Source organism: Calliphora vicina, chromosome 2 (assembly GCF_958450345.1).
Source record: "Calliphora vicina chromosome 2, idCalVici1.1, whole genome shotgun sequence".
In the NCBI taxonomy this organism is placed as follows: Eukaryota; Metazoa; Arthropoda; class Insecta; order Diptera; family Calliphoridae; genus Calliphora; species Calliphora vicina.
Window position 1 is genome coordinate 129,286,234 of NC_088781.1, and position 27,873 is coordinate 129,314,106.

The window sequence follows — 27,873 nt, forward strand, 5'->3', positions numbered from 1 at the left end:
AAATTAAAAAGAAAAAGAGTTATTACCGAAATTGAAATAGAAAAGTATAGTTGTTGCAGAAAGCTTAACAATTCAAAAAAGCTTTTTAAAAGATCTATGTATTAATAAATATGTAAAATGTTGAGCTTTATAAAAAAAGCTTGAAATTGAGCATTACAAATTTAAAAAGAAATCGAAAGCTTTTAAGTATTCATTAGCAAAAAGCTTTATAAGAATTTCAAATGCTCTTTTAGAAGGAGGAAAAATTCTATATAAATTTAGCAAAATTTGAATATAAAATAAATTGCTTGAATAAAGCTTTAGAACAAATCGGATTTTTTTTTTGAATATTAGCTTCAAGTCATAAAAACTGCAAAGCTTTTGAGCTTTATTTAGTAAAAAAAATGTATAACAAAATTTTATAAGAAAAGTTTATAAAGAAGCTTTTCTATAAGCTTTAAAGAATCTTCACACTTTATTTAACTATAAACTTCAACTTTCAAGTATAATAACCTTTTCACTAAATATAGCAGAGAAATAAACCACGTCATTCTAACAAAATTTTGCTATAGATTCACCTCTATTAGAAACACTAACCAATATTATTAAAATTGATTTATATCTTTACCCTTTTTAAAAGTTCTTTAATTTGCCAATTGCTTTAGATAAGACCCCTTCTAATTTCCTTTTTTTTATTAAATCTTAATTGGCCAATAGATTGTCAACCATAAAATGAAAATAAAAAAAAGAGAATAAAGCAAAGCTATTTTTGCCCCCTAAAAGATAACAAAGCAAAGAATAAATTGCCAGAGACCCCTGGCGAAAAACAGATAACGCTCGTCATATAAATCACTTTGAAAACGCTATAAAATAACCAACCAATTATTAACTGTATAAAAAGCTTAAAATAAACACTATTTAAAACAGTTTATAGGTAGCATTTCTACAGAAAAGTTACTTTATTTTAACACAAGAAAATGCGCTTTTTATTAGTTTTGGCTTTTGCCTCGGTAGCCTTGGCCGGCTCTATTTTGCCCCAACAGGGTAGAATTGGTAGTCCTATGACTGGCAAAATTGATGCCTATGTTTTGGATTTGGTGGAAAATGGTGATGGTGAATTAGAGGTGGTGGTTGACCAAGAAGATGGCACCATGGAGGGTAAGTTCAAAGGTTGAAAGTTTAATGTATACGATTTTATTTATATTTTTTTGGTTTTAATTTTTAGTGGCTCCTCACTTCATTTTGTCCTGGCAAGTACGTCGTTTTATTCGTAAAATGCAAAAGCAAATGCCCTGTGGCTGGCCACAATATGGCATTCCCCCATTGGCTCCCTTGAAAATGCGTGAGGCTGAAATTTCCTTGAAGAAGGGTATTTTGGAGTAAGTATGATTTGAAAATTTAAAAAAGTAAAGCTTTTAAGTGAATAGCTGAATCTCACAGACAAAAAATTATATTTATATAATTTTAAAGAAGCTCTTTTATTAGTGTGTTAAAAGCTTTTAAATTAATCGAAATGTTTAAGTTATTGAAAGCTTCTAAATCAGTTTTAAAACATTAAAATTATTTAAAGCTTTTTAAAGGGCATATAATTAATTTAAAGCTTGAAAATTATTAAAAGTCTTCAAATTAATAAAAGTGTTTTTAAAGCTTTCTTAATAACTTTTTTTAAAAGCTTTATATTCATAAAGCTTTTTAATAGCTTTCATATTCAATATTCAAGTTTAAAACCGTAAAGCTTTTTAACAAGTTTTGAAATTATTCAAACTTTTGTAAAGCTTTATTAAAAGCGTTTGTATTTTGAAAGCTTTATTAAAAGCTTTTGTATTGTGAAAGCTTTATTGAAGCTTTGGTTTTTTGAAAGGTTTATTAAAAGCTTTTGTATTTTGAAAGCTTTATTAAAAGCTTTTGTATTTTGAAAGCTTTATTATTAAAAGCTTTTGTATTTTGAAAGCTTTATTAAAGGCTTTTGTATTTTGAAAGCTTTTGTATTTTGAAAGCTTTATTAAAAGCTTTTGTATTTTGAAAGCTTTATTAAAAGCTTTTGTATTTTGAAAGCTTTATTAAAAGCTTTTGTATTTTGAAAGCTTTATTAAAGGCTTTTGTATTTTGAAAGCTTTATTAAAAGCTTTTGTATTTTGAAAGCTTTATTAAAAGCTTTTGTATTTTGAAAGCTTTATTAAAAGCTTTTGTATTTTGAAAGCTTTATTAAAAGCTTTTGTATTTTGAAAGCTTTATTAAAAGCATTTGTATTTTGAAAGCTTTATTGAAAGCTTTTGTATTTTGAAAGCTTTATTGAAAACTTTGTATTTTGAAAGCTTTATTAAAAGCTTTTGTATTTTGAAAGCTTTATTGAAAGCTTTTGTATTTTGAAAGCTTTATTAAAAGCTTTTGTATTTTGAAAGCTTTATTAAAAGCTTTTGTATTTTGAAAGCTTTATTAAAAGCTTTTGTATTTTGAAAGCTTTATTAAAGGCTTTTGTATTTTGAAAGCTTTATTAAAAGCTTTTGTATTTTGAAAGCTTTATTAAAAGCTTTTGTAGTTTTAAAGCTTAAAAACTTTTGAATTGATTAAAAAACTTTTGAATTGAAAAGCTTCTTAAAAGCTTTTGTATTTTAAAAGCTTTTGTGTTTTTAAAGCTTTTTTTAGAAAGCGTTTGTATTTTTAAAAGCTTTCGTAGCCTTTATTTCGTTGAAGCTTTATTTCAAAAAGCTTTAATTAATTTTTGGCGTAAAAGCGGATAAAATCCTAAATAAATCTTTTGAATCCTGAGCTGATATTATTTATTGCAAAGTTTTTTTAAATATTACGTTCTTCATAACAGCTTGAAAGCTAAAATAACCTAAAAAAGAGCTTTTAATTTTAGTAGATTCATCGGATAATATTTTTTGGAATATTATGGTTTTTAAGAACTTTTTTTTAAAACTTTGAAGTAAAAGTCATGCAAGAAGCTTCATAAAATATTAGCTTTACCCTAAATTTATTATATTTAAAAGTTTATTTCTTTAGTGACATAATTATTCATATATTTCTATGTTAATTTTTTGTAGAACCGTCGACAAAGTTTTCCGTTTCCGCGTTGACGGTTTGGACGACTTCAAAATCCAACGTTTCAAGCTCAACATGTTCACCTCTAAGGTCAAATTCGACTTCCTTTTCCGCAACGTCAAGGCCTCCGCCGACAAATACGAAACCGATACCATTTTGGATGCCATGCGCGAATTGGGCCTATCCGTCCAATACGAAGGTGATGGTTCTTTGGAATTCGGTTTGAAGAATTTACGCATTGCCGGTACCTTGAAATACAAAATTCCAATTTTGTGGGGCTCCATCAAGATCACCTCTCTGAAGACTGAAGTCACTTTGGAAAAATGCTCGTCTGATATTAAGGGTTTTATGGGTGATGGTTCTATTAATCGCATGATCAATGGTCAAATTGAAAACTTTGTTGAGATGGGCGTTAATGGCAACACTCAAGAGATCTCCGATTTGATTGAAAACAATTTGGTGCCCAAGGTTAATAAGATGTTGAAGGGTAATGATTTCTGGACCATTATCGATTACATTTTCTCCAGCACCGAGGGTGAGGGTGAAGATGATCCAATTGTTACCAAGTGTGTAGCACCAGCTGATCCATGGGCTTAAGTTATGAAATGTGTTTTGTTTTAAGGATGATGAGATTTAAAGAAGAAATGAAATAAAAATTTGAATTTAAAATTAAAAGATTTCTGGCTTTTTTATATAAAAACTGTCTTAGTTTGGCTTACAAGGAATGGGAATGTAGCTGATCTAATTAGAGAGAGCCAGTAGCTGCCAATTAAAATTATTCCAATTGGATCTTTTGCATTTGAATTATTTCGTCCTAAAACTGTTGCCTACATTCAGGCTTAAAGATAATTAGCTAAATTTGATGATTAATTTGCCTTATCTTGTTATAAACATTTTATTATTGAATCTAATCTATAGCCAAATTATCATTTAACAATTTAGCTTTTAAAGGAACAAACTAATCTGTTTAACCAAACAGTTTGTGGTAAATATTCATTAAAGAAACATGCAGAAACTAGCTTTATATAGAATTCTTGTGCTTTTAATGGCTGCTTTAGACTTGGGCCAAACATTTGTCTTAAAGCAGGAGCAAGAATTTGCCATTGAAGGACGCACTAAATTTGATGATGATCTTAGAGAAGTTGTGGAATTTCTGAAATTGCAAATGCAATGTGGTTATCCCAAGGCCGGAGTGCCAGCTTTGGCGCCTTATCGTTCGGATTTTGTGGAATATGATTTTGAAAAATCCACTTGGAGGTATTTCTATTCAACTAAATATTTAAATACCTTTAATTTGAAATCCTCTTTCCAGCCTTAAAGGCAATTTCAGCAATTTGGTTATAACCGGCCTTAATGAATTCGATGTAGTTGTTTTGCACTGGAATAACATTTTGCGCAAAATAACTTTTGAGTTAAATTTCCCCGAACTTGAAGCCAGAAGTTCATATAAGCTAAATTCCATTTCCCAGATGTTTGCTGAACCGGCTTATTTCTTTGGCAATGGCCTCTTTCGTTTGGATCTTCTCAATCTAAGAGCCAAGGGTAGCTTCAAATTGAAACCTTTGCTGCTATCAGGTGGTTTGGCTGTTGTGGACTTTAAAACTCAGTTACAGTTGGAATCTTCACGTTCCAGAAGTACTGGTTTTATGAATAGCTTGCTTTATACCAAACTTTTCAATTCTTGGATAGAGGAATTCATTAAAGTAACCTTTAGCGAACAGAAGGAGGTTAGCAATGCAGTGGAGCATTTAGTGGTGCCGGTAATGGATAAAGCTTTGAAGAATATTTCCTTGGTGGAATTGGTAGCATTAATAACGGGTTTGGCTGAAGTGGGTGTGCCCACAGAAGCGATTTGTTAGGTTAATTTAAAATTTACTGTATAGTGTTCAATAAAATGTATGGGAGAAAAAAATTGCATTTGTATTTATCAGCTGTTGGGGCTTTTGAGGCGGATTATAGGGGGACAATTTAACAGATATTAATAAAGACATATCGTTTTTATACCCTTCACATTCGTGAGAAGGGTATATATAAGTTTGTCATTCCGTTTGTAATTTCTACATTTTTCATTTCCGACCCTATAAAGTATATATATTCTGGATCCTTATAGATAGCGGAGTCGATTAAGCCATGTCCGTCTGCCCGTCTGTTAGTTGAAATCAATTTTCTGAAGACCCCAGATATCTTCGGGATCCAAATCTTCAATAATTCTGTCAGACATGCTTTCGAGAAGTTTGCTATTTAAAATCAGCAAAATAACGGAAATATGAGAATGACCTATTTTTGATCTATATATGGATTACTAAGTCATTAATATACACAATATGGATATCTAATGATAGATATTTCAAAGTCCATTGCAACGATGTAGATAAGGCTTTAGTAAGTTGGACCTACAAAGAGTCAAAATCGGGAAAAATATTTTTTGACCCGAATTTTTTTTTCATCAAAAAATTTTTTTTGTCATAAATTTTTTTCCCAAAAAAAAAATTTTTTTGTAAAAAATTTGAAAAAAACTTGTTTTAAAAAAAATAAAAAAAAAATTTGAAAAACAATTAAAAAAAAATTAAATTTTGTTTACCTAAAAATATTTAAAAAAATTTATTTTAAAGTATAATTTGGTGAAGGGTATACGTATAAGATTCGGCACAGCCGAATATAGCTCTCTTAACATTTGTTAATAGGAACATTTTTGTTACTCAAATTTTTTTTTTAAAAAAATATTTTTTTACCAAAAACTTTTTTTTATAATAACGTTTTTCCTAACTTTTTTTACTAAAATCGTGACGATTTTTTACAAAAACCTTTTTATACTAAAACGTTTTTTATACTAAAAACGTTTTTTATACTAAACACTTTTTTATACTAAAAGCGTTTTTTACACTAAAAACTTGTTTTATACTAAAAACGTTTTTTATACTAAAAACGTTTTTTATACTAAAAACGTTTTTTATACTAAAAACGTTTTTTATACTAAACACTTTTTTATACTAAAAGCGTTTTTTACACTAAAAACTTGTTTTATACTAAAAACGTTTTTTATACTAAAAACGTTTTTTATACTAAAAACGTTTTTTATACTAAAAACGTTTTTTATACTAAAAACGTTTTTTATACTAAAAACGTTTTTTATACTAAAAACGTTTTTTATACTAAAAACGTTTTTTATACTAAAAACGTTTTTTATACTAAAAACGTTTTTTATACTAAAAACGTTTTTTATACTAAAAACGTTTTTTATACTAAAAACGTTTTTTATACTAAAAACGTTTTTTATACTAAAAACGTTTTTTATACTAAAAACGTTTTTTATACTAAAAACGTTTTTTATACTAAAAACGTTTTTTATACTAAAAACGTTTTTTATACTAAAAACGTTTTTTATACTAAAAACGTTTTTTATACTAAAAACGTTTTTTATACTAAAAACGTTTTTTATACTAAAAACGTTCTTTATACTAAAAACGTTCTTTATACTAAACGTTTTTTATACTAAAAACGTTTTTTATACTAAAAACGTTTTTTATACTAAAAACGTTTTTTATACTAAAAACGTTTTTTAAACTAAAAACGTTTTTTATACTAAAAACGTTTTTTATACTAAATACTTTTTTATACTAAAAACTTTTTTTATACTAAAAACATTTTTTATACTAAAAACGTTTTTTATACTAAAAACGTTTTTTATACTAAAAACGTTTTTTTATACTAAAAACTTTTTTATCCAAAAAAGTTTTTTATACTAAAAACTTTTTTTATACTAAAAACGATTTTTACACTAAAAACTTTTTTTATACTAAAAAACGTTTTTTATACTAAAAACTTTTTTTATACTAAAAAACGTTTTTTATACTAAAAACGTTTTTTATACTAAAAACGTTTTTTATACTAAAAACGTTTTTTATACTAAAAACGTTTTTTTATACTAAAAACGTTTTTTATACTAAAAACGTTTTTTTATACTAAAAACGTTTTTTATACTAAAAACGTTTTTTATACTAAAAACGTTTTTTATACTAAAAACGTTTTTTATACTAAAAACGTTTTTTATACTAAAAACGTTTTTTATACTAAAAACTTTTTTATACTAAAAACGTTTTTTATACTAAAAACGTTTTTTATACTAAAAACGTTTTTTATACTAAAAACGTTTTTTATACTAAAAACGTTTTTTATACTAAAAACGTTTTTTATACTAAAAACGTTTTTTATACTAAAAACGTTTTTTATACTAAAAACGTTTTTTATACTAAAAACGTTTTTTATACTAAAACCGTTTTTTATACTTAAACGTTTTTTATACTAAAACGTTTTTTATACTAAAAACGTTTCTTATACTGAAAACGTTTTTGTATACTAAAAATTGTTTATACTAAAAACGTTTTTTATACTAAAAACGTTTTTTATACTAAAAATTGTTTATACTAAAAACGTTTTTTATACTAAAACGTTTTTTATACTAAAAACGTTTTTTATACTAAAAACGTTTTTTATACTAAAAACGTTTTTTATACTAAAAACGTTTTTTATACTAAAAACGTTTTTTATACTAAAAACGTTTTTTATACTAAAAACGTTTTTTATACTAAAAACGTTTTTTATACTAAAAACGTTTTTTATACTAAAAACGTTTTTTATACTAAAAACGTTTTTTATACTAAAAACGTTTTTTATACTAAAAACGTTTTTTATACTAAAAACGTTATTTATACTAAAAACGTTTTTTATACTAAAAACGTTTTTTATACTAAAAACGTTTTTTATACTAAAAACGTTTTTTATACTAAAAACTTTTTTTATACTAAAAACGTTTTTTATACTAAAAACGTTTTTTCTACTAAAAACTTTTTTTCTACTAAAAACGTTTTTTCTACTAAAAACGTTTTTTCTACTAAAAACGTTTTTTATACTAAAAACGTTTTTTATACTAAAAACGTTTTTTATACTAAAAACGTTTTTTATACTAAAAACGTTTTTTATACTAAAAACTTTTTTTATACTAAAAACGTTTTTTATACTAAAAACAGTTTTAACCAAACCCGTTGTAACTAAACCCGTTTGTTTATACTAAAACTGGTTTTACTAAAACCGTTTTTTCTGAAACCTTTTATACTAAAACTGTTTATACTATAACCGTTTTTACTTAAACAGTTTTTACTGAAACCATTTTTACGAAAACCAAGATTTATCAATTCGTGCCGGTTGTTACTACGAATCTGTTTTCTCTGTGTAGAAATTTTTTTAAGAATTTTGCTTTCGAAAAGGAATATGACAAATCCTATAATTACTAATTGCTGTGTGGTTTAGCTTGTTCTATTCTCATTTAGAGTTGGAATTTTATCCAAATATGAATAATACTTACTCGTACATTACTAAATATAAACTAATTTTAATGAATTTCAAAGAAAGGTAAAGACAGTTTTTCGCTAAAACAAATTATTGCTTTCAACCGTTTTTACTCTAAGCGTTATTGCTAAAACCGTTTATAATAAAACCCGTTTTTACTAAACTAGTATTTACTAAAAACATTTATACTAAAACCATTTTTATTATAAACGTTTTTACTATAACCATTTATAATAAAACGCTTTGTACTAGAAACCGGTTTTACTAAACCGTCCTATTTACTACTAGTAAAACAGTTTATACTAAAAACGGTTTATACTAAAAAAAAACGGGTTTCACTATAATATAACTAAAATCGTTTATACTAAATATCATTTTTACTAAAACCATTTTTAATATAACCGTTTATACTAAACTCCGTTTTAACTAAAATAGTTTATACTAAAACTGTTTTTACTAAAACCTTTTATATTTAAACCGTTTATACCAAAACCTTTTATATTAAAAACCGTTTGTTTCCACTAGTTTGTACTAAAACTGTTTTAACCAAAGCCGTTTTAACTAAAGCCGTTTTAACTAAAACCGTTTATACTAAAGCTGTTTTTACTAGAACAGATTTTACCAAAACTGTTTATTCTAAAACCGTTTATACCAAAATTGTTTTAACGCAACCACTTTTTATTAAAACCGTTTATACTAAAACCGTTAGTATAAACGGTTCTTCCTAAAACCGTTTTTACTAAAACAATTTTTTCGAAAACCAAGATTTAGCAATTCATGGCGGTTGCTACTACGAATCTGTTTTCTCTGTGTAGAAATTTCTAAAGAATTTAGCTTTCGAAAAGGAATATGACAAATCCTATAGTTACTAATTGCTGTGCGGTTTAGCTTGTTCTATTCTTATTTAGAGTTGTGATTTCATCCAAAACATTACTAAATATAAACTAAGTAATTTTAATGAATTTCTAAAAATGTTTCTTTAAATAAGCCCGTTAAAGTGATTTGCTGCAACAGTTCTTAGCCAACGGTTGTCAAAGAAACATGCAAAAAGCTACAGTCTATTTTATATTAGCGATCCTAGGGGCAACTCTAAACATTGCTGAATTCGCCAGCATAAAAACTAAAGAACAGTATCCTGATATTAGAGAGTTTTTGGAATTGATAAGGTATTTATTTTAAAATAGTTCATACACTTCAAATTGCATGATTATTAATTGAGAATTTTAAAACCTTTACCAACAGCCCTAAAGGCAGCATCAGTAATTTGGACATAAGCGGGTTGGATAAATCCGATATCAGTGTCTTTCATTGGAATCATAAATTGCACCAGCTAAAGTTTGATTTGAATTGCCCCTCCCTTAAAATAAAAAGTTCTTATAAACTAAATGGGACAAGAGGCGTTAATAGCAAGGGGAAAAGCTTTTCTGATAATGGGCTCATCAGTTTGGAACTAAACAATGTTATATTAAAGGGTAGTTTTCAACTGGCTGCTAAGCAATCGGCAGGCATAGATGTTGAGGATTTGAACATTGATTTAAAGGTGGGTTCGTCAAGTCCCCAAATTACTGGATTTATCGACATGGAGAAAACGCAGCTCTTAAACACCCACTTAAAGGAATTTTTCCATTCAATCGGTGATTATAAGATTGAAATTAATTACTTAGCCAAGAAATTGTTGGTGTCTTTCTTGGATAAAGGTGAAAAAATTAAAAACTTGCAAGAAGCTGACTTCTTTTTTTATAATTGGATTTCGTCTTTTATAAAATATTGATGGAAGTAATTTTGTGACAAAATTTTAATGCTACCATTAAAATATTTATTTCAAATAAATAAAAAAGTAGAAGCAAAGAAACTGGATTTTAATTTTTATTTAATAATAATTTTGTAGAAATCCCTGTTTAAAATTTCATTTGAAAATTTTACAAAAAACGTTTTTTACATTTTGTTTTAGAAAAGCCATATGTACCAAAAATGTTTACCTTCAGGTTACGTCATTATCTTATTAATAAACCTAATTTTATGAATATTAAAACGGATTTAAAAAAACCGTTCTTACTAAAACCGTTTATATTAAGAATAGGTTTACTAACAGCATTCCTACAAAATTTTTTCATAAAACCGTTTATACTAAGAACAATTTATACTAAAACCGTTTGTACTAAAACCGTTTATACTAAAAACATTTATACCAAAATATATTTTACTAAAATAGTTTATAATAAGTGCTTTTCTACTAAAACTTTTTAACTAAATCCTTTTATACTAAAACCGTTTTCACTAAAACCGTTTCACTAAAAAATGTTTATACTAAACACGTTTTTATTAATATCTATTGTACTTAAACCGATTTTACTAAAACCGTTTTTACTAAAATAGTTTTTACTAAAGTTTTAGATGATAACTTTTTTTAGTAAAACCGTTTTTACTAAAATCGTTACCGATTTTACTAGAACCGTTTTTACTTAATCTTTATAAATAAAATCGTTCATACTAAAACCTTTTAAGTAAAATCTGTTCTACTAAAACCGTTACCGTTTAACTAGAACAGTTTTTAGTAAACACGGTTTAAGTAAAAACGGTTTTAGTAAAAACGTTTTAAGTAAAAACGGTTTTAGTAAAAACGGTTTTAGTAAAAACGGTTTTAGTAAAAACGGTTTTAGTAAAAACGGTTTTAGTAAAAACGGTTTTAGTAAAAACGGTTTTAGTAAAAACGGTTTTAGTAAAAACGGTTTTAGTAAAAACGGTTTTAGTAAAAACGGTTTTAGTAAAAACGGTTTTAGTAAAAACGGTTTTGGTAAAAACGGTTTTAGTAAAATCGGTTTAAGTATAAATAGTTTTATTGAAAACGGTTTCAGTAAAAACGGTTTTAGTAAAAACGGTTTTAGTAAAATCGGTTTAAGTATAAATTGTTTTATTGAAAACGATTTCAGTAAAAACGGTTTTACTAAAAACGTTTTAAGTAAAAACGATTTTAGTAAAAACGGTTTTAGTAAAAACGGTTTTAGTAAAAACAGTTTTAGTAAAAACGGTTTTGGTTAAAACGGTTTTAGTAAAATCGGTTTTAGTAAAAATTGTTTTAGTGAAAACGGTTTAAGTAAAAACGTTTTAAGTAAAAACGGTTTTAGTAAAAACGGTTTTAGTAAAATCGGTTTGGTAAAAACGGTTTTAGTAAAATCGGTGTTGGTAAAAACGGTTTTAGTAAAATCGGTTTTAGTAAAAACGGTTTTAGTAAAATCGGTTTAAGTATAAATAATTTTAGTGAAAACGATTTTAGTAAAAACGATTTTAGTAAAAACGGTTTTAGTAAAAACGGTTTTAGTAAAAACGGTTTTAGTAAAAGCGGTTTTAGTAAAAATGGTTTTAGTAAAAACGGTTTTAGTAAAAACGGTTTTAGTAAAAACGGTTTTAGTAAAAACGGATTTAGTAAAAACGGTTTTAGTAAAAACGGTTTTTGTAAAAACGGTTTTTGTTAAAAAGGTTTTAGTAAAAACGGTTTTAGTAAAAACGGTTTTTCAAAAACGATTTTAATAAAAACTGTTTTAGTAAAATCTGTTTAAGTAAAACTGGATTAAAAACGGGTTTAGTATAAACAGTTTTTAGTGAAAACAGTTTGGTTTTAAAAGGTTATAGTGAAAACGGTTTTAGTATAAAGGGATTCAGTAAAAAAGTTTTAGTATAAACGCATTTATTAAAAACTGTTTTAAGAAAACGGTTACATAAACGGATTTAGTAAAAACGATTTTTAGTATAAATGGTTTTAGTAAAACTGTTATTAATATAAACTGTTTCAGTAAAATATGTTTTGGTAGAAATGATTTTAGTATAAACGGTTGTTTTTTATATTCATTTTTTGGAAATTTTTTTTTTTCGAATTTTTAAATTTTTTTTTTTTGGAATTTAAAAAAAATAATTTTTTTGTTGAAAAAAAAAATTCGGGTTAAAAAATATTTTTTCCGATTTTGACCCATTGTAGGTCCAACTTACTATGGTCTTATATACATACGTCGTTTCAAAGGTCTTTGAAATATCTATCATTAGATATCCATATTGTCTATATTAATGTCTTAGTAATCCAGATATAGGTCAAAAATCGAGGTTGTCTTGGTTTTTTCCTCATATCTCAGCCATTTGTGGACCGATTTTGCTGATTTTAAATAGCAAAATTCTCGAAAGCATGTCTGACAGAATTATTGAAGATTTGGATCCCGAAGATATCTGGGGTCTTCAGAAAATTGATTTCAACAGACGGACATGGCTTAATCGACTCCGCTATCTATAAATGGAAATGAAAAATGTAGAAATTACAAACGGAATGACAAACTTATATATACCCTTCTCACGAAGGTGAAGAGTATAACTAGGGATGCTAAACGGGACTAGGGGTTTTACAAATCCCGGGATGCGGTATTTTAGAAATGTAAATCCCGGGATTCCGTAATTTTTCGGGACTTCGGAATTTTAGTTAAACGTCAAAAAACATCAAATTCAACAATAAAAAATATTTATTTCGTTAATGTAATTTAATTAAAAATATAACAAAGCAAAAACTAATGCAGTGAATTAAAATAAATTTTACACAAAAGATATTTCATATTTATAACCGTAATGATCGTTCGATTAATCGAATAATTTCTTACGAATTATTATTCGAACAATTTAAAAATGGCCATTTTCGAATAACGAATAATTCGAACAATTGTATGTAGAATAATCGAGTAAAACGAATAAATGTTCATATATGTATATTTAAATTTATTAAATTGTTAAATTTCAAATTAAATAATTTCAAATAATAATTTCGAATTTCTGAAATTCGACAAATAACTAAAGACAAAAGGGACTTTCGATCACTGTAAATGAGTGTTCCGATAGCTGCTTCTATAAATACATAAATATTACTGCAAGAAGTTTAAATTCTGAAAAAAAAGGTACGGAATAAAATATTTGTTATTTAGCTGGCGAAATATTAGAAGAATCGCAATTAATAATCAAAATTTTAACTTAGATTAAAGTGGAGTTGAATGTGATTTTGAAACGGTCGTCGAAAGTGATATTGAGGATGACATTTATAATGATTACATTGAAATAGATGAAGGCCATGATCTTAAAATACATGTACCTATATAAGTAAGTGTTGCAAAATATTTAATAAATCGAATGATAAACACAAATATTGCAAACTAACGTTTTGTTGCAAGAAAAGCAAGGAGTTCGTCTTATACATGATTTTGAACAACGCTCAAGATCTTTGTCTAACATAGTAATAAACTTTTTGCGTATTTGTAAATGCGTCAATCATGCACTCCCTCACTTCAAATTAGCCACATTCACTGACAATGATATCAAACTTTGGACATAATCCCTTTATTGTGTAATTCCCCAAGACCACTTTATTAAGCAAAGATTCGGCAACATTGATAGAGCTTGATGTCTAATACAATTTGTTATAAATAATTTAGAAATAGTGAATAATTAATTTATTAAAGAATTAGTTACTCAATTTAAAACCCGAATTAATGACCGACATAAGAAAGTTCTTAATACGTTTATATTGTATTTGAATTCAGGATCATGTCCAACTAGCTGAAATTTTTTAAAGCATAGCTCCAAAACGGAAACTAAAGGGTTTGCTAGACAATTGTTTTGTAGATTGTTCGGGAGTTAAACTGATCAGAATATTTCTGTTGAAAAATTAATGATGGACTTTGTTTTTGAATGTTTTTTAACATTATCAATACTTGAATTGTTAACTTTAATGTTATTTTTTGTTTTTCTTTAACAATAAAATATTTAAAAACCGACATCAAAACTTCATTCTTTACTTTTTGTTTAAAAAAATTAAATTATTCGAATAATTCGATTAATTTTAAACGTATGATCGAATTATTCGAACAAGTTAAAATCTCTTATTCGAATTATTCGTTTTATTAGAACAAGAGAAAAATCGAATAATTCGAATATCCTAGTACATATGCTAAGTTCATAGTAAATACAATGAGACCAATCGTGTAAAAACTGCATATTATTATATATTAATATTTCCCTTAAATTTTCTATACTAAATTCCTCCTAAATTGGATATTTGTGGTAAATGTTCCTTAAATTACCTATTTTGCCATTTATAGAAAATGTTTACCACGGATTTGACACATCCACGGAATTGCTGTACATAGTAAATTTACAATTTATACACCCGTGTTAGATTTGCATAGTAAATTTACCACAAACATTTACTACGGATATAGTAATTTTACTATTTTCGTGGTAAATTTAATATGTTCGTGGTAAATTTACTATTTTCGTGGTAAATTTACTACGAATATAGTAAATTTACTATATTCGTGGTAAATTTACCATATCCGTTAATTTTACTATTGTGATAAATTTACTACGTTCGTAGTAAATTTACTATATTCGTGGTAAATTTACTACGTCCGTAGTAAATTTACTATTTTCGTGGTAAATTTACTACAAATGTAGTAAGTTTACTATTTTCGTGGTAAATTTACTATTTTCGTGGTAAATTTACTACGTTCGTGGTAAAATTACTACGTTCGTAGTAAATTTACTATTACCACGGATTTGACACATCCACGGAATTGCTGTACATAGTAAATTTAGTAAATTTATTTATACACCCGTGTTAGATTTGCATAGTAAATTTACCACAAACATTTACTACGGATATAGTAATTTTACTATTTTCGTGGTAAATTTAATATGTTCGTGGTAAATTTACTATTTTCGTGGTAAATTTACTACGTCCGTAGTAAATTTACTATTTTCGTGGTAAATTTACTACAAATGTAGTAAATTTACTACAAATGTAGTAAGTTTACTATTTTCGTGGTAAATTTACTATTTTCGTGGTAAATTTACTACGTTCGTGGTAAAATTACTACGTTCGTAGTAAATTTACTATTTTCGTGGTAAAATTACTACGAACGTAGTAAATTAAAAAACATAATAAATTTACTACGAATATATATAGTAAATTTACCATATCCGTTAAAAATTAAATTCAAACTAGGCCAGTATTTTTAAACAATTTTTTTTATTTGACACATACAGTGGTGGCCATGAATTTAAGACAAAAATTGTTTGCTAAATTCCATGTAATTGTCAATTATTTTTTCAAATATTTCCACAAATATGTATGCATGAGGACTGTTTTAACACACAAGTATGTTTTATTCGACTGTGTCAATTCATACATATTCACCATGAACACATAAAATTTTTCTACAACTTGACCAAAACATTTTTTTTTTAAATAAACATATTTTCTCACATTTATATCATTATATTTTTATTATTATAAAATATTCGGACCAAATTTCGTATTTTTAGTTCCATTAGTTTCGGTCATATCATGTTATTAACAGCGGATGTTCGCTTTGGTGGGTCAACGTATATCCACATATCTTTGTCCATATATGTTTTACCGATTTTTTCAAACATTTTTCAGAAACTAGAAACATTAATAATAAATTTCATACCCTTAGAGTTCCTTTTATTTTGGCTCTATTGCACTTAAAATTCAGTTGATGAAAAAAATGCAGGTATTTGTCTTAAATTGGTGGCCACCACTGTACATTTCTTGATAGTCCAACAAAGGAAAATTAATGAAAATCTGGAAATATTTGGATCCGTTATTATCAAACAACTGGAGTAGAGTGGGTGAAAATGTTAAAATTTAATTTTCAAATGCGAATATCTCCTAAGCTATAATAAATAATTGATAGGTTTTTTGTATTGATTGACGAGGAGATTCTACATGTGTAATTTTTTAGAAATCAGAACTCAAACGAAGAAATGCGATCGTTTTAATCGTGCTACTTTGGGGACCCCTGTCCGCGCCCCTGCTTGGCCCATGTGGCCCTTATTCAAAATTTAAACTTGAATACACTTCCTCTTTGCGCATGTGAAATTTCTTTCAAACCGGACTAACCATATAGAAGTTACAGATTTATTTCTCACTTTTTTTTATATACCACTATGTGTGTCGCTTACGATAAAATTCGTTTACTGTAAAATGTAAATATTGACTTACGATAAAATCCTACCCCCTATATTTTTGAAGTTATTATCAATTTTGATATTCTGAGAACACTAAAACATCAGTCGGTCCATAAAATTTGAATTTCTTCAATAAAAAAAAAATATTTAGAAAATGTCGCTTACGATAATTTGGCGCTAAGGGCTCGATATCCCAATATATGGTTTAGAACCACACTTATCAACCCATTATTAAGCCCCTCTAATCACATCCAGAAAAGTATGTAATTACTTTTGCTGTAAAATAGGGAAGAAATACTTTTGCAAAAAAGTACCAAAGAATGTTTACACATTAATTAGTAATTGAATTTCAAATAGTTAGTGTGTTAGTTTTTAATGGATTTTAGGATTGTTTATTTTACTTTATAAGTTCGTTAATATTAAATCGTAAATTTCCTGTTTTTATACTTTTTTTGGGCCCTTTTTTGTCCCCCCCCCTGTAGAAATGTTCATATTAATTGTCAGTAATACGTTCTATTTGAAAATAATATTTCATGGTGTTTTTATGGAGAAAATGTATTTTGATAAAGAATACAATTTTTAGGACTAAAGAATTCGAATTTCAAAAAAAGTACCAAAAGGATTTCTAGTCTTTATTAAGCTGAATCAAATGCTTCTACTTCTACGTTTAATTATTTAGGCGATAAATGTATTAATATAGGGTTCTACGGGGACTATGACCACTTGAGTTTCGAATTTCCAAAAAGTACCTGACACCTGTCTGGTACTTATATACCCTTCACCTTCGTGAGAAGGGTATATGTAAGTTTGTAATTTCCACAATATAATTTTCCGACCCTATAAAGTATATATATTCTGGATCCTTATAGATAGCGGAGTCGATTAAGCCATGTCCGTCTGTTGAAATCAATTTTCTGAAGACCGCAGATAGCTTCGGTATTCAAATCTTCAATAATTCTGTCAGGCATGCTTTCGAGAAGTTTCCTATTTAAAATCAGCAAAATCGGTCCACATATGGCTGAGATATGATTTCGGAAAAAAAATTTTAACACGAATTTTTTTTCAAAAAAAAAAAATTTAAATTTAAAAAAAAAAATTTTAAAATTTTAAAAAAAAATCCATAAAAAATTTTCCAAAAAATTAAAAACACAACTTTGGAAAAAAAATAAATTTTGCTTCCCGCAAGGAAATTTTAGACAAAAAGCTTTTAAAGAAATTTGATTCAACTTTAAGCAGTATTCAGAAATTTTTTAAAATAATTTTTCAAATTTATTGTTTGTTTTAAAAGCTTAGAGAATTTACCTCTAAAAATACATATTTATTAATTTAAAATTTATTTTGTTTTCTTTCCAGGTATGTGTGTTTTCCAAATTATCCTTTAAAATTCTAGTAAGTTTTTTTTTTAAAGATTACATTTATCTATTTGAATCACAATATTATTACAAATTTGTCAACAAAACCAATACGATTTTTCAAAAAAGAAAAAAAAAACAATAAATCATAATTAAAAAGACTTAATCGGCTTAAAAACAAATAAAAAACGTATATCTATTCATTTGGCCAAACTGACGACTGACTTGTAACCATCAATACAAATCTCCGGACTTTTAACAACAACAGCAACAAACAATTTAAAACTAGTCCTCATCATCATCACCATAATTCTCATCCGCATAATCGTCCTAAGATTAAACTCACAGCATAATGAAACCCTCCTAGAAATAAAAAAAAAAATCGACAGACAGCAGGACACATCTTAATTTTAACACTCTTCAAACCAAACATTATTTCAACTCGGCTCAGTTCAGCTCCCTGCTTTCGTTTCCATCAATACCAGTAGACCAAACAAAAGGAGTAACTAGAAGTGAGTGAGTGTGTGTTTGTGTGTGTGTCAAACTAACTACTCTAACACGAGCCTTTTTGGTCACAGCAGGACATCTACGGGTGGTCTCTGTCTCTAAGTTGAACAGATTTGTGTCTGCTGCTTTAGTTGCTCGTTCCTACTCTCCAGCATAATTTCCACTATGTTTGACATTCAGACCGAGGTTAGTCGTTAGACATGACAAAAACAACAATAACAACTACAACCAACAGCATCAGTGGCACCATAACCATTACAAAAATGTATGCAGTTAATTTTTTTTTGTTTGGTGTTGCATTGTTATGCAGCATGCAACACTTCTCTTTTGAATAAGCAACACAGTATGTATGTATTTAGATGCGAGAAGAACTTTAAATTCTTTAAATAATACAGTTTAGCCTTTTGTTTTGTGCAAAATTTATTTTTGTTTTGTTTTTTTTTTTAAACAACAGCTGTTAAATTTGGTTGCAAAAATATAATCCTTTTGGTTTACTAACCAAACAAATCTGGTAAGAAATGTATTAACTAAATGAAAATGCAAATTAAAATCCAATTTTGTAAAACGTTCTAGTTTTGGTTCAGTACTAGTTCAGTTCTAATTCAAGTTCAGTTCTAGTTCAGTTCTAGTTCAGTTCTAGTTCAGTTCTAGTTCAGTTCTAGTTCAGTTCTAGTTCAGTTCTAGTTCAGTTCTAGTTCAGTTCTAGTTCAGTTCTAGTTCAGTTCTAGTTCAGTTCTAGTTCAGTTCTAGTTCTAGTTCAGTTCTAGTTCAGTTCTAGTTCTAGTTCAGTTCTAGTTCAGTTCTAGTTCAGTTCTAGTTCAGTTCTAGTTCAGTTCTAGTTCAGTTCTAGTTCAGTTCTAGTTCAGTTCTAGTTCAGTTCTAGTTCAGTTCTAGTTCAGTTCTAGTTCAGTTCTAGTTCAGTTCTAGTTCAGTTCTAGTTCAGTTCTAGTTCAGTTCTAGTTCAGTTCTAGTTCAGTTCTAGTTCAGTTCTAGTTCAGTTCTAGTTCAGTTCTAGTTCAGTTCTAGTTCAGTTCTAGTTCAGTTCTAGTTCAGTTCTAGTTCAGTTCTAGTTCAGTTCTAGTTCAGTTCTAGTTCAGTTCTAGTTCAGTTCTAGTTCAGTTCTAGTTCAGTTCTAGTTCAGTTCTAGTTCAGTTCTAGTTCAGTTCTAGTTCAGTTCTAGTTCAGTTCTAGTTCAGTTCTAGTTCAGTTCTAGTTCAGTTCTAGTTCAGTTCTAGTTCAGTTCTAGTTCAGTTCTAGTTCAGTTCTAGTTCAGTTCTAGTTCAGTTCTAGTTCAGTTCTAGTTCAGTTCTAGTTCAGTTCTAGTTCAGTTCTAGTTCAGTTCTAGTTCAGTTCTAGTTCAGTTCTAGTTCAGTTCTAGTTCAGTTCTAGTTCAGTTCTAGTTCAGTTCTAGTTCAGTTCTAGTTCAGTTCTAGTTCAGTTCTAGTTCAGTTCTAGTTCAGTTCTAGTTCAGTTCTAGTTCAGTTCTAGTTCAGTTCTAGTTCAGTTCTAGTTCAGTTCTAGTTCAGTTCTAGTTCAGTTCTAGTTCAGTTCTAGTTCAGTTCTAGTTCAGTTCTAGTTCAGTTCTAGTTCAGTTCTAGTTCAGTTCTAGTTCAGGTTCTAGTTCAGGTTCTAGTTCAGCTAAATATGTTCTCGGTCTCTTTCCAAACTCTTTACATTTTGTTCGTTTCCAAAAAAATATCATAGGGCGAAGTCATTACAAGATTTTGTAGATGAAGAAAATTAGTTTAGTGTTGAACATTTGAATTTAGAACTTCAAAGTAATTTCAAATTTGTTTTATACGATCTCAATTTAGCCTCAACTTCATTTTAAATTAAACTCCATCATTTCTACTCCTTGATCTACCTTAAACAGCCCTTAGTTTTATTTTTAGTATTTAATACGTCTAGTGATGGGTTACATGAATATAGCTCGCTGTTGCTCTATTGTTTTTCTGCTACAAAAAAATGAACAACATGCGCAATTTTCTCAATTTTCCACTTCACTGAGTAAATGCATCTTAATTTGGAAGAAGAACAAAAAACAACTACGTTTCACGGCTTTCTAGCGTTTCTATCTATTATTTTCTTAAAAGGATAAACAATGGCACACATGTGTGTTTTGCAAAAAAATCGAAGAAAAGAACAAAAAAGGTTGCCTAGTTTTGTTGTCGTTATTAGTTGAGAAATTACGCATCAATTTGAATCCTTTAACATTATATGCGCTCTATTTATTAACGAAAAAAACGGTTCTCAAGAATACACAACAGCAACAAAAGAAAAGAAAACGAAAGTTTCTTGTTGTTCATTTACAGTTTCATTTCAGTAACAATTTGTGCTGTTTTCTTGAATGAATTTGATTTAAGGAATAATGAAACTGTCAAATCAAATCTTATCAAAGAATTGTAAAACAGAAAATAGTAAAGCGTAATTGTATCAATTACAGTTTAGCGTTTGTTAGAAAAAAGGGATTTTACTTTTAATAAAAGGCTGCAGTTAGTGAAAAGTTTTAATTGTTGGAAGGTTATTTCTACATGACTAGTTTCAAGACAAATTAGAAAAAAATGTTTCTTGTTTTCATTAATACAAATTGAAATTTTCAATAGCATGACTTAATTTAAAATGTATTAAAAATCAACACTTTCCTCATATTTAAATGACATACAAAATATATACAAACATTTGAGTTTGATTAAGAAAAACTCCCAGGTAATTACAGTATTTAAATATTTATAAACATTAAGGTGGCTGCGTTCGTAAGTAGGCAGCTGTGTATGTGGCAAACTAAAATGCAAGATTAATTTATTTTATGAAGCAAAAAGATGCTGATTTCTAAATTTCAAGAATAGTTCTTTCCTAGTATTAGAACCAGTATCTTTTCTAGTATTAGAACCAGTATCTTTTCTAGTTTTAGTTCTATTCTAGTTTTGTTCTGTTCTAGTTCTGTTCTAGTTCTGTTCTAGTTCTGTTCTAGTTCTGTTCTAGTTCTGTTCTAGTTCTGTTCTAGTTCTGTTCTAGTTCTGTTCTAGTTCTGTTCTAGTTCTGTTCTAGTTCTGTTCTAGTTCTGTTCTAGTTCTGTTCTAGTTCTGTTCTAGTTCTGTTCTAGTTCTGTTCTAGTTCTGTTCTAGTTCTGTTCTAGTTCTGTTCTAGTTCTGTTCTAGTTCTGTTCTAGTTCTGTTCTAGTTCTGTTCTAGTTCTGTTCTAGTTCTGTTCTAGTTCTGTTCTAGTTCTGTTCTAGTTCTGTTCTAGTTCTGTTCTAGTTCTGTTCTAGTTCTGTTCTAGTTCTGTTCTAGTTCTGTTCTAGTTCTGTTCTAGTTCTGTTCTAGTTCTGTTCTAGTTCTGTTCTAGTTCTGTTCTAGTTCTGTTCTAGTTCTGTTCTAGTTCTGTTCTAGTTCTGTTCTAGTTCTGTTCTAGTTCTGTTCTAGTTCTGTTCTAGTTCTGTTCTAGTTCTGTTCTAGTTCTGTTCTAGTTCTGTTCTAGTTCTGTTCTAGTTCTGTTCTAGTTCTGTTCTAGTTCTGTTCTAGTTCTGTTCTAGTTCTTTTTAGTCTGGAACTAAAATAAGTTTAGTTTTGTCTCCTTTCTAATGTTTCATATAAAATAAGCAAATCTAGTCTGTGGAATAAAGGGTGGCAAAAATTGAGGCTAAACAAAGCGGGTCATATAAACAGCATTAACAAAACACAGACTAAGAAAATTGAAAAATAATTTCCAAGAAAATGTATAAACTTAAAGATATTGCTTAAATTATTCAAAAATAAAACACAGTTTTCATTTGTTTAAAACTTAAGAAATTATTTATGATGACTTTTATGATTTTTTTTGCAATAAACTACTCTAAAGGAAAATTTTAATTTCTTTAGAAACTTACAATTGTTTGTTTGGTAAATATTGTGGTTTGATGCAGTAAAAATTTAAGGAAAAATATGCAAAATCGGATTGAATCGAATAAAACAATAGAATCTATACAAAATTAATGAACTAAAACTATTTACCGCTGAAACATGTATGAGAATTAAATTCAATTCATAATAACATACAAAATGTATTTGAAAATTGTTGAAATAAAAAAAGTCATAAAATTTTATATATTTTTGAAAATTGACACTAATGGCTCATAAAATTTAAATGCAATTCAAATAAACACACACACACACTCACTCAATGTGTATGAAAACCAACAAACAGAAAAAGGACTCTTTAGAAATGTCCTTGATAGAAATTGTGTTTGTGTTTACAATGCACACATTAAATATTAAAACAATTTTTTTCATCTTTCTGTGCAGACTTCACAAAACCGCATGTGAATAGTTTTGAAATTGAAAAGTTTTTTTTTCTTTTGATACAATATTTTTGAATTGAAAATTGAAATCAAACAACATACTTGTCGTTTTGACACATCATAAAATAGCCAACGTGATACAAAGCAAAAAGCCACAGGACATTTTTCTTCATAGGCAAACATTTCTTTAAAACAATATGTAGCAAGGTGTTTTCTAACCATTTGAAAGAATCTAAATTTCTTTAAAATTTTCAATGGTCGAACAAAGTAAATTTAGAAGAAGACATTATTAGTCATAAATTGCAAATGAAATGAGCCAAAACGAATCCTTTTGCAATATTTTCTTTACAAAAGAAATCTTTCGTTACACTTTTAGCAAAATAGTTTTTAAAACAAAAAGAATTTCTAATATAAAGATCAGCCAGTCTGTTTAAAAGATCACTCAGTCATTGAGTAATATACAAAGAAAATTATAAAAAAATTCATCGAAATTTATGGCTCATAATTTATCAGATTCTATTGTCGGGGCAATTCTAGCAAATTTTGTGTTTTTTCTTTAGTTGAAAAAGATTGAATAAAGCAATAAATTTGTTACAACTGTCTGTGAGGTCTTAAATTAGAAGTGATATGAATTGTTTAATCAATTGAACTGTATAAAAAAACCAAATGCTGATACAATTGTTTTAGTACATTAGAAGTTAGAAATTCAGATTTATTCCTGTTCTCATATTTTCGGATGTTAAATTTTTATAAATTCCTACAAAATTCTGTTAAATATATTCAAACTTTTGTGTTAGAAATTATTCTTAATTTATTTGAAAACCATTTAAATGGTGGAAAAAACCAGCTTTAGACTAAAGTTTGGTTTGCAACCAAGTGTTCCCCTTGAAATTTTGTTCGGAAGTTCAGCTTTTTTGAAAGATATTTTGTCTAGTTTAAAATTGATGGGCAACTATTTGGTGAATGACTTAAAAAAGCTATGACCTTTTCCCATCTTTCCTGAAACATACACACAGAAAAGAGATTCGTGATAGCAACCGAATTTGTTGCCAATCGAATAATTCATTTGTACATATAGAATATTTCGGTTCTATCAACAGAAAGTAAGTTGATAAAGAAGAATTTCGGTTGTAGCAACCAAACTTTTGTTACCCCTTTCAAAATTTTGTAACCACAACTGAAAAAGTCGGTCACTAAGGTGGAATCATTCGATTGGCAACAAATTCGGTTGCTATCACGAATCTGTTTTCTCTGTGTATGGATTCCGAGCCAAAAGAACTGCTAATCTTTTGAAGAACGAAACAAGCAAATTTCGAATACTCTGTTCTGATATGCCCCAGAGAGAGCGTTCTCCATCTATCGAAACAAATAGTATTCGGACGGGCAGGTCTGGACTATAAGGCGAGTGAGGCAAAACTTCCCAGCACTTCATTCTAAATACTTTCTAACAGATATTGCAACATGTCGCCGAGCGTTTTCATGCTGGAATATTACAGATTCATAACTCTCTCTCTCTGTTTGAATGAAGGTATATTTGGCTTTGGCATCGATACGGCTGATTGGCCGGGCTCTACATACGATCGTTTCGTTTCGGGTTATCTTAATGGATCTATTTTTCATCGGAAGTATTGATTAGGTGCAAAAATGATTTTCTTTTGAGGTCTCTTGGCTTCTATTTTTATGGCACCCAATTTCCATGCTTTTGGATGAATCCTGCTGCTCGCAAACGTTTTGAAATTAGCTGATTGAGTAGCTCCCAATGATTTTGCAAGCTCTTGTTGAGTTTGACAACAATGTTCATGAAGTAATGCCTGCAATTATTGGTCTTTTTTGGTTGGCCTGGACGATCTTTGTCTTCCGTGTCAAATCACCACTTCCGAACCGAACAAACAAATTCACCATAAGCTTCGGTGACCAATCGGTGTGCTTCAGAGGCAATTTTGTTGAAATTAATGACGCTGGTTGGCACAAAATTCGAATGATTTAAGTCATACACAGAAAAAAACGACAAAATTTTTAAGTGATTAAAAAAAATTGTTAATTTTAAGTTCAACTATGAAACAATTTTTTTATTTAAATTATTTTTAAATTGTTATACTAACAATTTCTTATACTAGTTTTTTATCAACAATTCAATTGTTGAAATTTATTTGAATATAGAATGAATGAATAAATGGAAACTAATAGGAATTTGGCGAATTGTTAAGAGCCAATGAACAAGGTATTTATATTAATTATGTTGTTGTACGTATCCAGAGAAAAAATTGGACAAACAATCTTTAAAAGAAATATTCTTTTTACAGAGTTTGAAAGATCGATATAACCTTCCTTTACAAACAATCTTCGACATAATTTTATGACAAGGAATCTACTTGTATACCATCCGTAGCGTGATGTTGCAGCTTCTGTGCTTGCAAGATTATAATCACTATAGTAAGTATTAAGAAATCTGTAGAAATCATGTATAAATATAAGATTTATACGATTTTGTTACGATCGGTCCATAATTAGTCATAGCTCCCATATAGACCCGCTTCCGACCCACTTTAACGTGCATAAATCGCTAAGTAATAGACATAAATCACACGACCCAATTTCATGGCGATCGGTCCATAATTGATCATAGCTCCCATATATGGCCCACTTCCGAAAATCACTCAAAAATATAAATTATTGAAATTTTAAAAGAAAAATGATTTTGCTCTTTTACTTAGTGTAGGGTATTATATGGTCGGGCTTGACCGACTTTTATGTCAATGATTTCTCAAAAAAAAACTAATAATTTGCATTAAATTCAATATCATTTTCATCACAATTATGTCAACAATATTGTCAATAAACAATTTGTTATATTTTATATATTCTTTATTAAACTAAAACAATAATACTCAATAGATTTTTATTTAAAGCAATGTCAACCAATCTCAGCCCCACAGCACGAACATTTATCGGATTTTTACACTAAGACAACACGAACGCCAAAAAAACTCCCAACAAAGAGTTCAAATAAGTCACAAACCTATACCTTCTCATTTAAATTTGAAAGCCTTAAAATAACTACTCATTTAAAGTATTTCTCTTTTTGGTGTTCCCTGATTTAAACTAATTCTTGTTGTACCTTTGTGAGGGTGTCAACCTGTCTTTACAACAAAACCACTACTGCCAGCCTTGCGTTTTATTTTACAAAACAAAAATCAGCCCCTGTCAAACTCTAGTATCGTATCAATATTTAAATACAAACAACAATATTATCTAAAATACTTGTAAATAAATATAAGCAGGGGTAAAAAATATTGTGTAGAGGTATTATTTCCCAAGGAAGCACAAATTTTAAGGAAGACTGTAGGTGTATTGTTTGTATTTTTTTACGGTCTTATCTGAGTTGAAAATCATGTCACTGTGTTAAGGAGCTGTCTTCTCTCTCTCTCTCTCTCTCTATATATAAATTTAAATAACAACAACCATAAAATTATTATTATTATTGTTGTTGTTGTTTGGTATAGATTTCACACGGTGTTTTTCATTCACCCCTTCCTCCTACTCCTAAACATATGCTGAGGTTTTATTTAGTTTTATCTTTAAAGGGAATTTACAAGGGAAGTTTTGAAAACAGGAAAACTGTTTAGGAGGAAATAAAGGAAGTGAATTTTATGACAATAGAGACAACAGAAAATGTATTAAGTGATTTTGTTGAGGAAAGAAGAAATGTATAAGAAAAGGTTTAATAAACTCTTGAAAGAAGGTTGCAACACCTGTGTTTGATAAGGATTTTTCGTATGTAAAAAAATCTTGAGAGATACTTGTAAATATAATAGAGAAAAAGAAGCAATGAACTCATTGAATCTCTAAAAAGTTTAATAACATGAGATTGGAAATAAAAATAATAAAAAAAAAATTAGTAATTTCAGAACTAAATTAAATTTGTTGTTTTAAAATTGTACAAAAAATTCATATTAAACAATTAAATTGTATTTTGTTCCACATCAAAGTCTTAAACAATTTTCACCATTACAAAATATTAGTTAAAATCAAATATCGCAAAATATTTGTATACTATTTAAAAAAAAACACCATGACCTATTGGAAAAAAGAAACATAAAATAAATAGGTTCACATATATTTTTTTAATTGTCCTTCAAAATTAAAGTTTTTCTCAATTCAAAAAATTTCATGAAATTTTATTTTTTGCAAAAAAATGTATTTTAATTTCAAAATTGCAAACGATTTTCATTATGAACTATTAAGAAAATTAAATACTAAAGAAATCGGTTTATAAATATTTGTTTAATTAGCGATAAAACCTTGATAATTTTTGTTAACTACCAAAAATTTTAAAATTTGGTTAAAATTTTCTTTATTACAAAATTTTAGTCAAAACCAAATATCACAAAATATTTTTATATTATTTAAGAGAAAACACCATGACCTATTAAAAAAATTAATTATAAACTAATTCGGTTTATATATATCTTTTTTTAGTCCCTCAAACTTCAAACTTTTTTATCAATTCAAAAAATTTAAAAATTTCATGAAATTTAATTTTTTGAAAAAAATTTATATTAATTTCAAAATTGCTAACTATTTTTTTGTTATTTGATAGCTAACATTATGAACTATTAAAAAAATGAAATACTGAAGAAATCGGTTTATATATTTTTTTAATTAGTCTTCAAACCTTGATCATTTTTGTTAACTACAAAAAAATGTTTAAATTTGGAGTAATATTAAATTTTATTTAAAATCAAATATCGCAGAATATTTGTATACTATTTAAGAGAAAACACCATGACCTATTGCAAAAATTAAACATAAACTAAATCGGTTTATATATATTTTTGCAATAGTCCCTCAAACTTCAAACTTTTTTATCAATTCAAAAAAAAAATTAAAATTTCATGAAATTTAATTTTTGCTAAATTTTTTTTATTAATTTCAATATAGCAAAATATTTTTTTGTTATTTGATAGATAACATTATGAACTATTAAACAAATTAAATACTTAAGAAATCTGTTTATAGATATTTCTTTAATTGGCCTTCAAATCTGGATCAATTTTGTAAACTACCAAAAATTTTTAAATTTTGTAAAATTTTCTTTATTACAAAATTTTAGTGAAAATCAATTATCGCAAAATATTTCTATATTATTTAAGAGGAAACAGCATGAACTATTGGAAAAATTAAACATAAACTAAATCGGGTTATATATATTTTTTCAATAGTCCCTCAAACTTCAAACATTTTTATCAAATTTTAAAATTTCATGAAATTTTATTTTTTGCACAACATTTATTTTAATTTCAAAATCGCAAAATATTTTTTTGTTATTTGATAGCTAACATTATGGAC

The 27,873-nt window shown here is 27.7% G+C and overlaps 3 protein-coding genes across 3 annotated transcripts in view; all 3 read left to right on the forward strand.

The window, feature by feature from the left end:
* CenG1A (Centaurin-gamma-1A) overlaps nt 1–27,873 on the forward strand; it is a 357,592-nt gene that overhangs the window by 185,990 nt on the left and 143,729 nt on the right. The window lies entirely within an intron of this gene.
* LOC135950208 (uncharacterized) lies at nt 903–3,701 on the forward strand. Its single transcript, XM_065499739.1, has 3 exons — nt 903–1,137; nt 1,205–1,358; nt 3,027–3,701. Exons 1-3 carry the CDS (start codon nt 957–959, stop codon nt 3,619–3,621), a joined length of 930 nt encoding a protein of 309 aa, XP_065355811.1. The 5' UTR covers nt 903–956; the 3' UTR covers nt 3,622–3,701.
* Nucleotides 4,031–4,888, forward strand: LOC135952644 (uncharacterized). Its single transcript, XM_065502656.1, has 2 exons — nt 4,031–4,281; nt 4,337–4,888. The coding sequence occupies exons 1-2, from the start codon at nt 4,031–4,033 to the stop codon at nt 4,881–4,883; spliced, it is 798 nt and encodes a 265-aa protein (XP_065358728.1). The 3' UTR covers nt 4,884–4,888.

Coding starts and splice junctions, on each gene's coding strand:
- LOC135952644 (XM_065502656.1), top strand. CDS start 4,031: ATGCAGAAACTAGCTTTATATAGAATTCTTGTGCTTTTAATGGCTGCT. Junction 4,282..4,336: donor TTTGAAAAATCCACTTGGAG/GTATTTCTATTC, acceptor TCCTCTTTCCAG/CCTTAAAGGCAATTTCAGCA.
- LOC135950208 (XM_065499739.1), top strand. CDS start 957: ATGCGCTTTTTATTAGTTTTGGCTTTTGCCTCGGTAGCCTTGGCCGGC. Junction 1,138..1,204: donor AGAAGATGGCACCATGGAGG/GTAAGTTCAAAG, acceptor TTTAATTTTTAG/TGGCTCCTCACTTCATTTTG. Junction 1,359..3,026: donor TTGAAGAAGGGTATTTTGGA/GTAAGTATGATT, acceptor AATTTTTTGTAG/AACCGTCGACAAAGTTTTCC.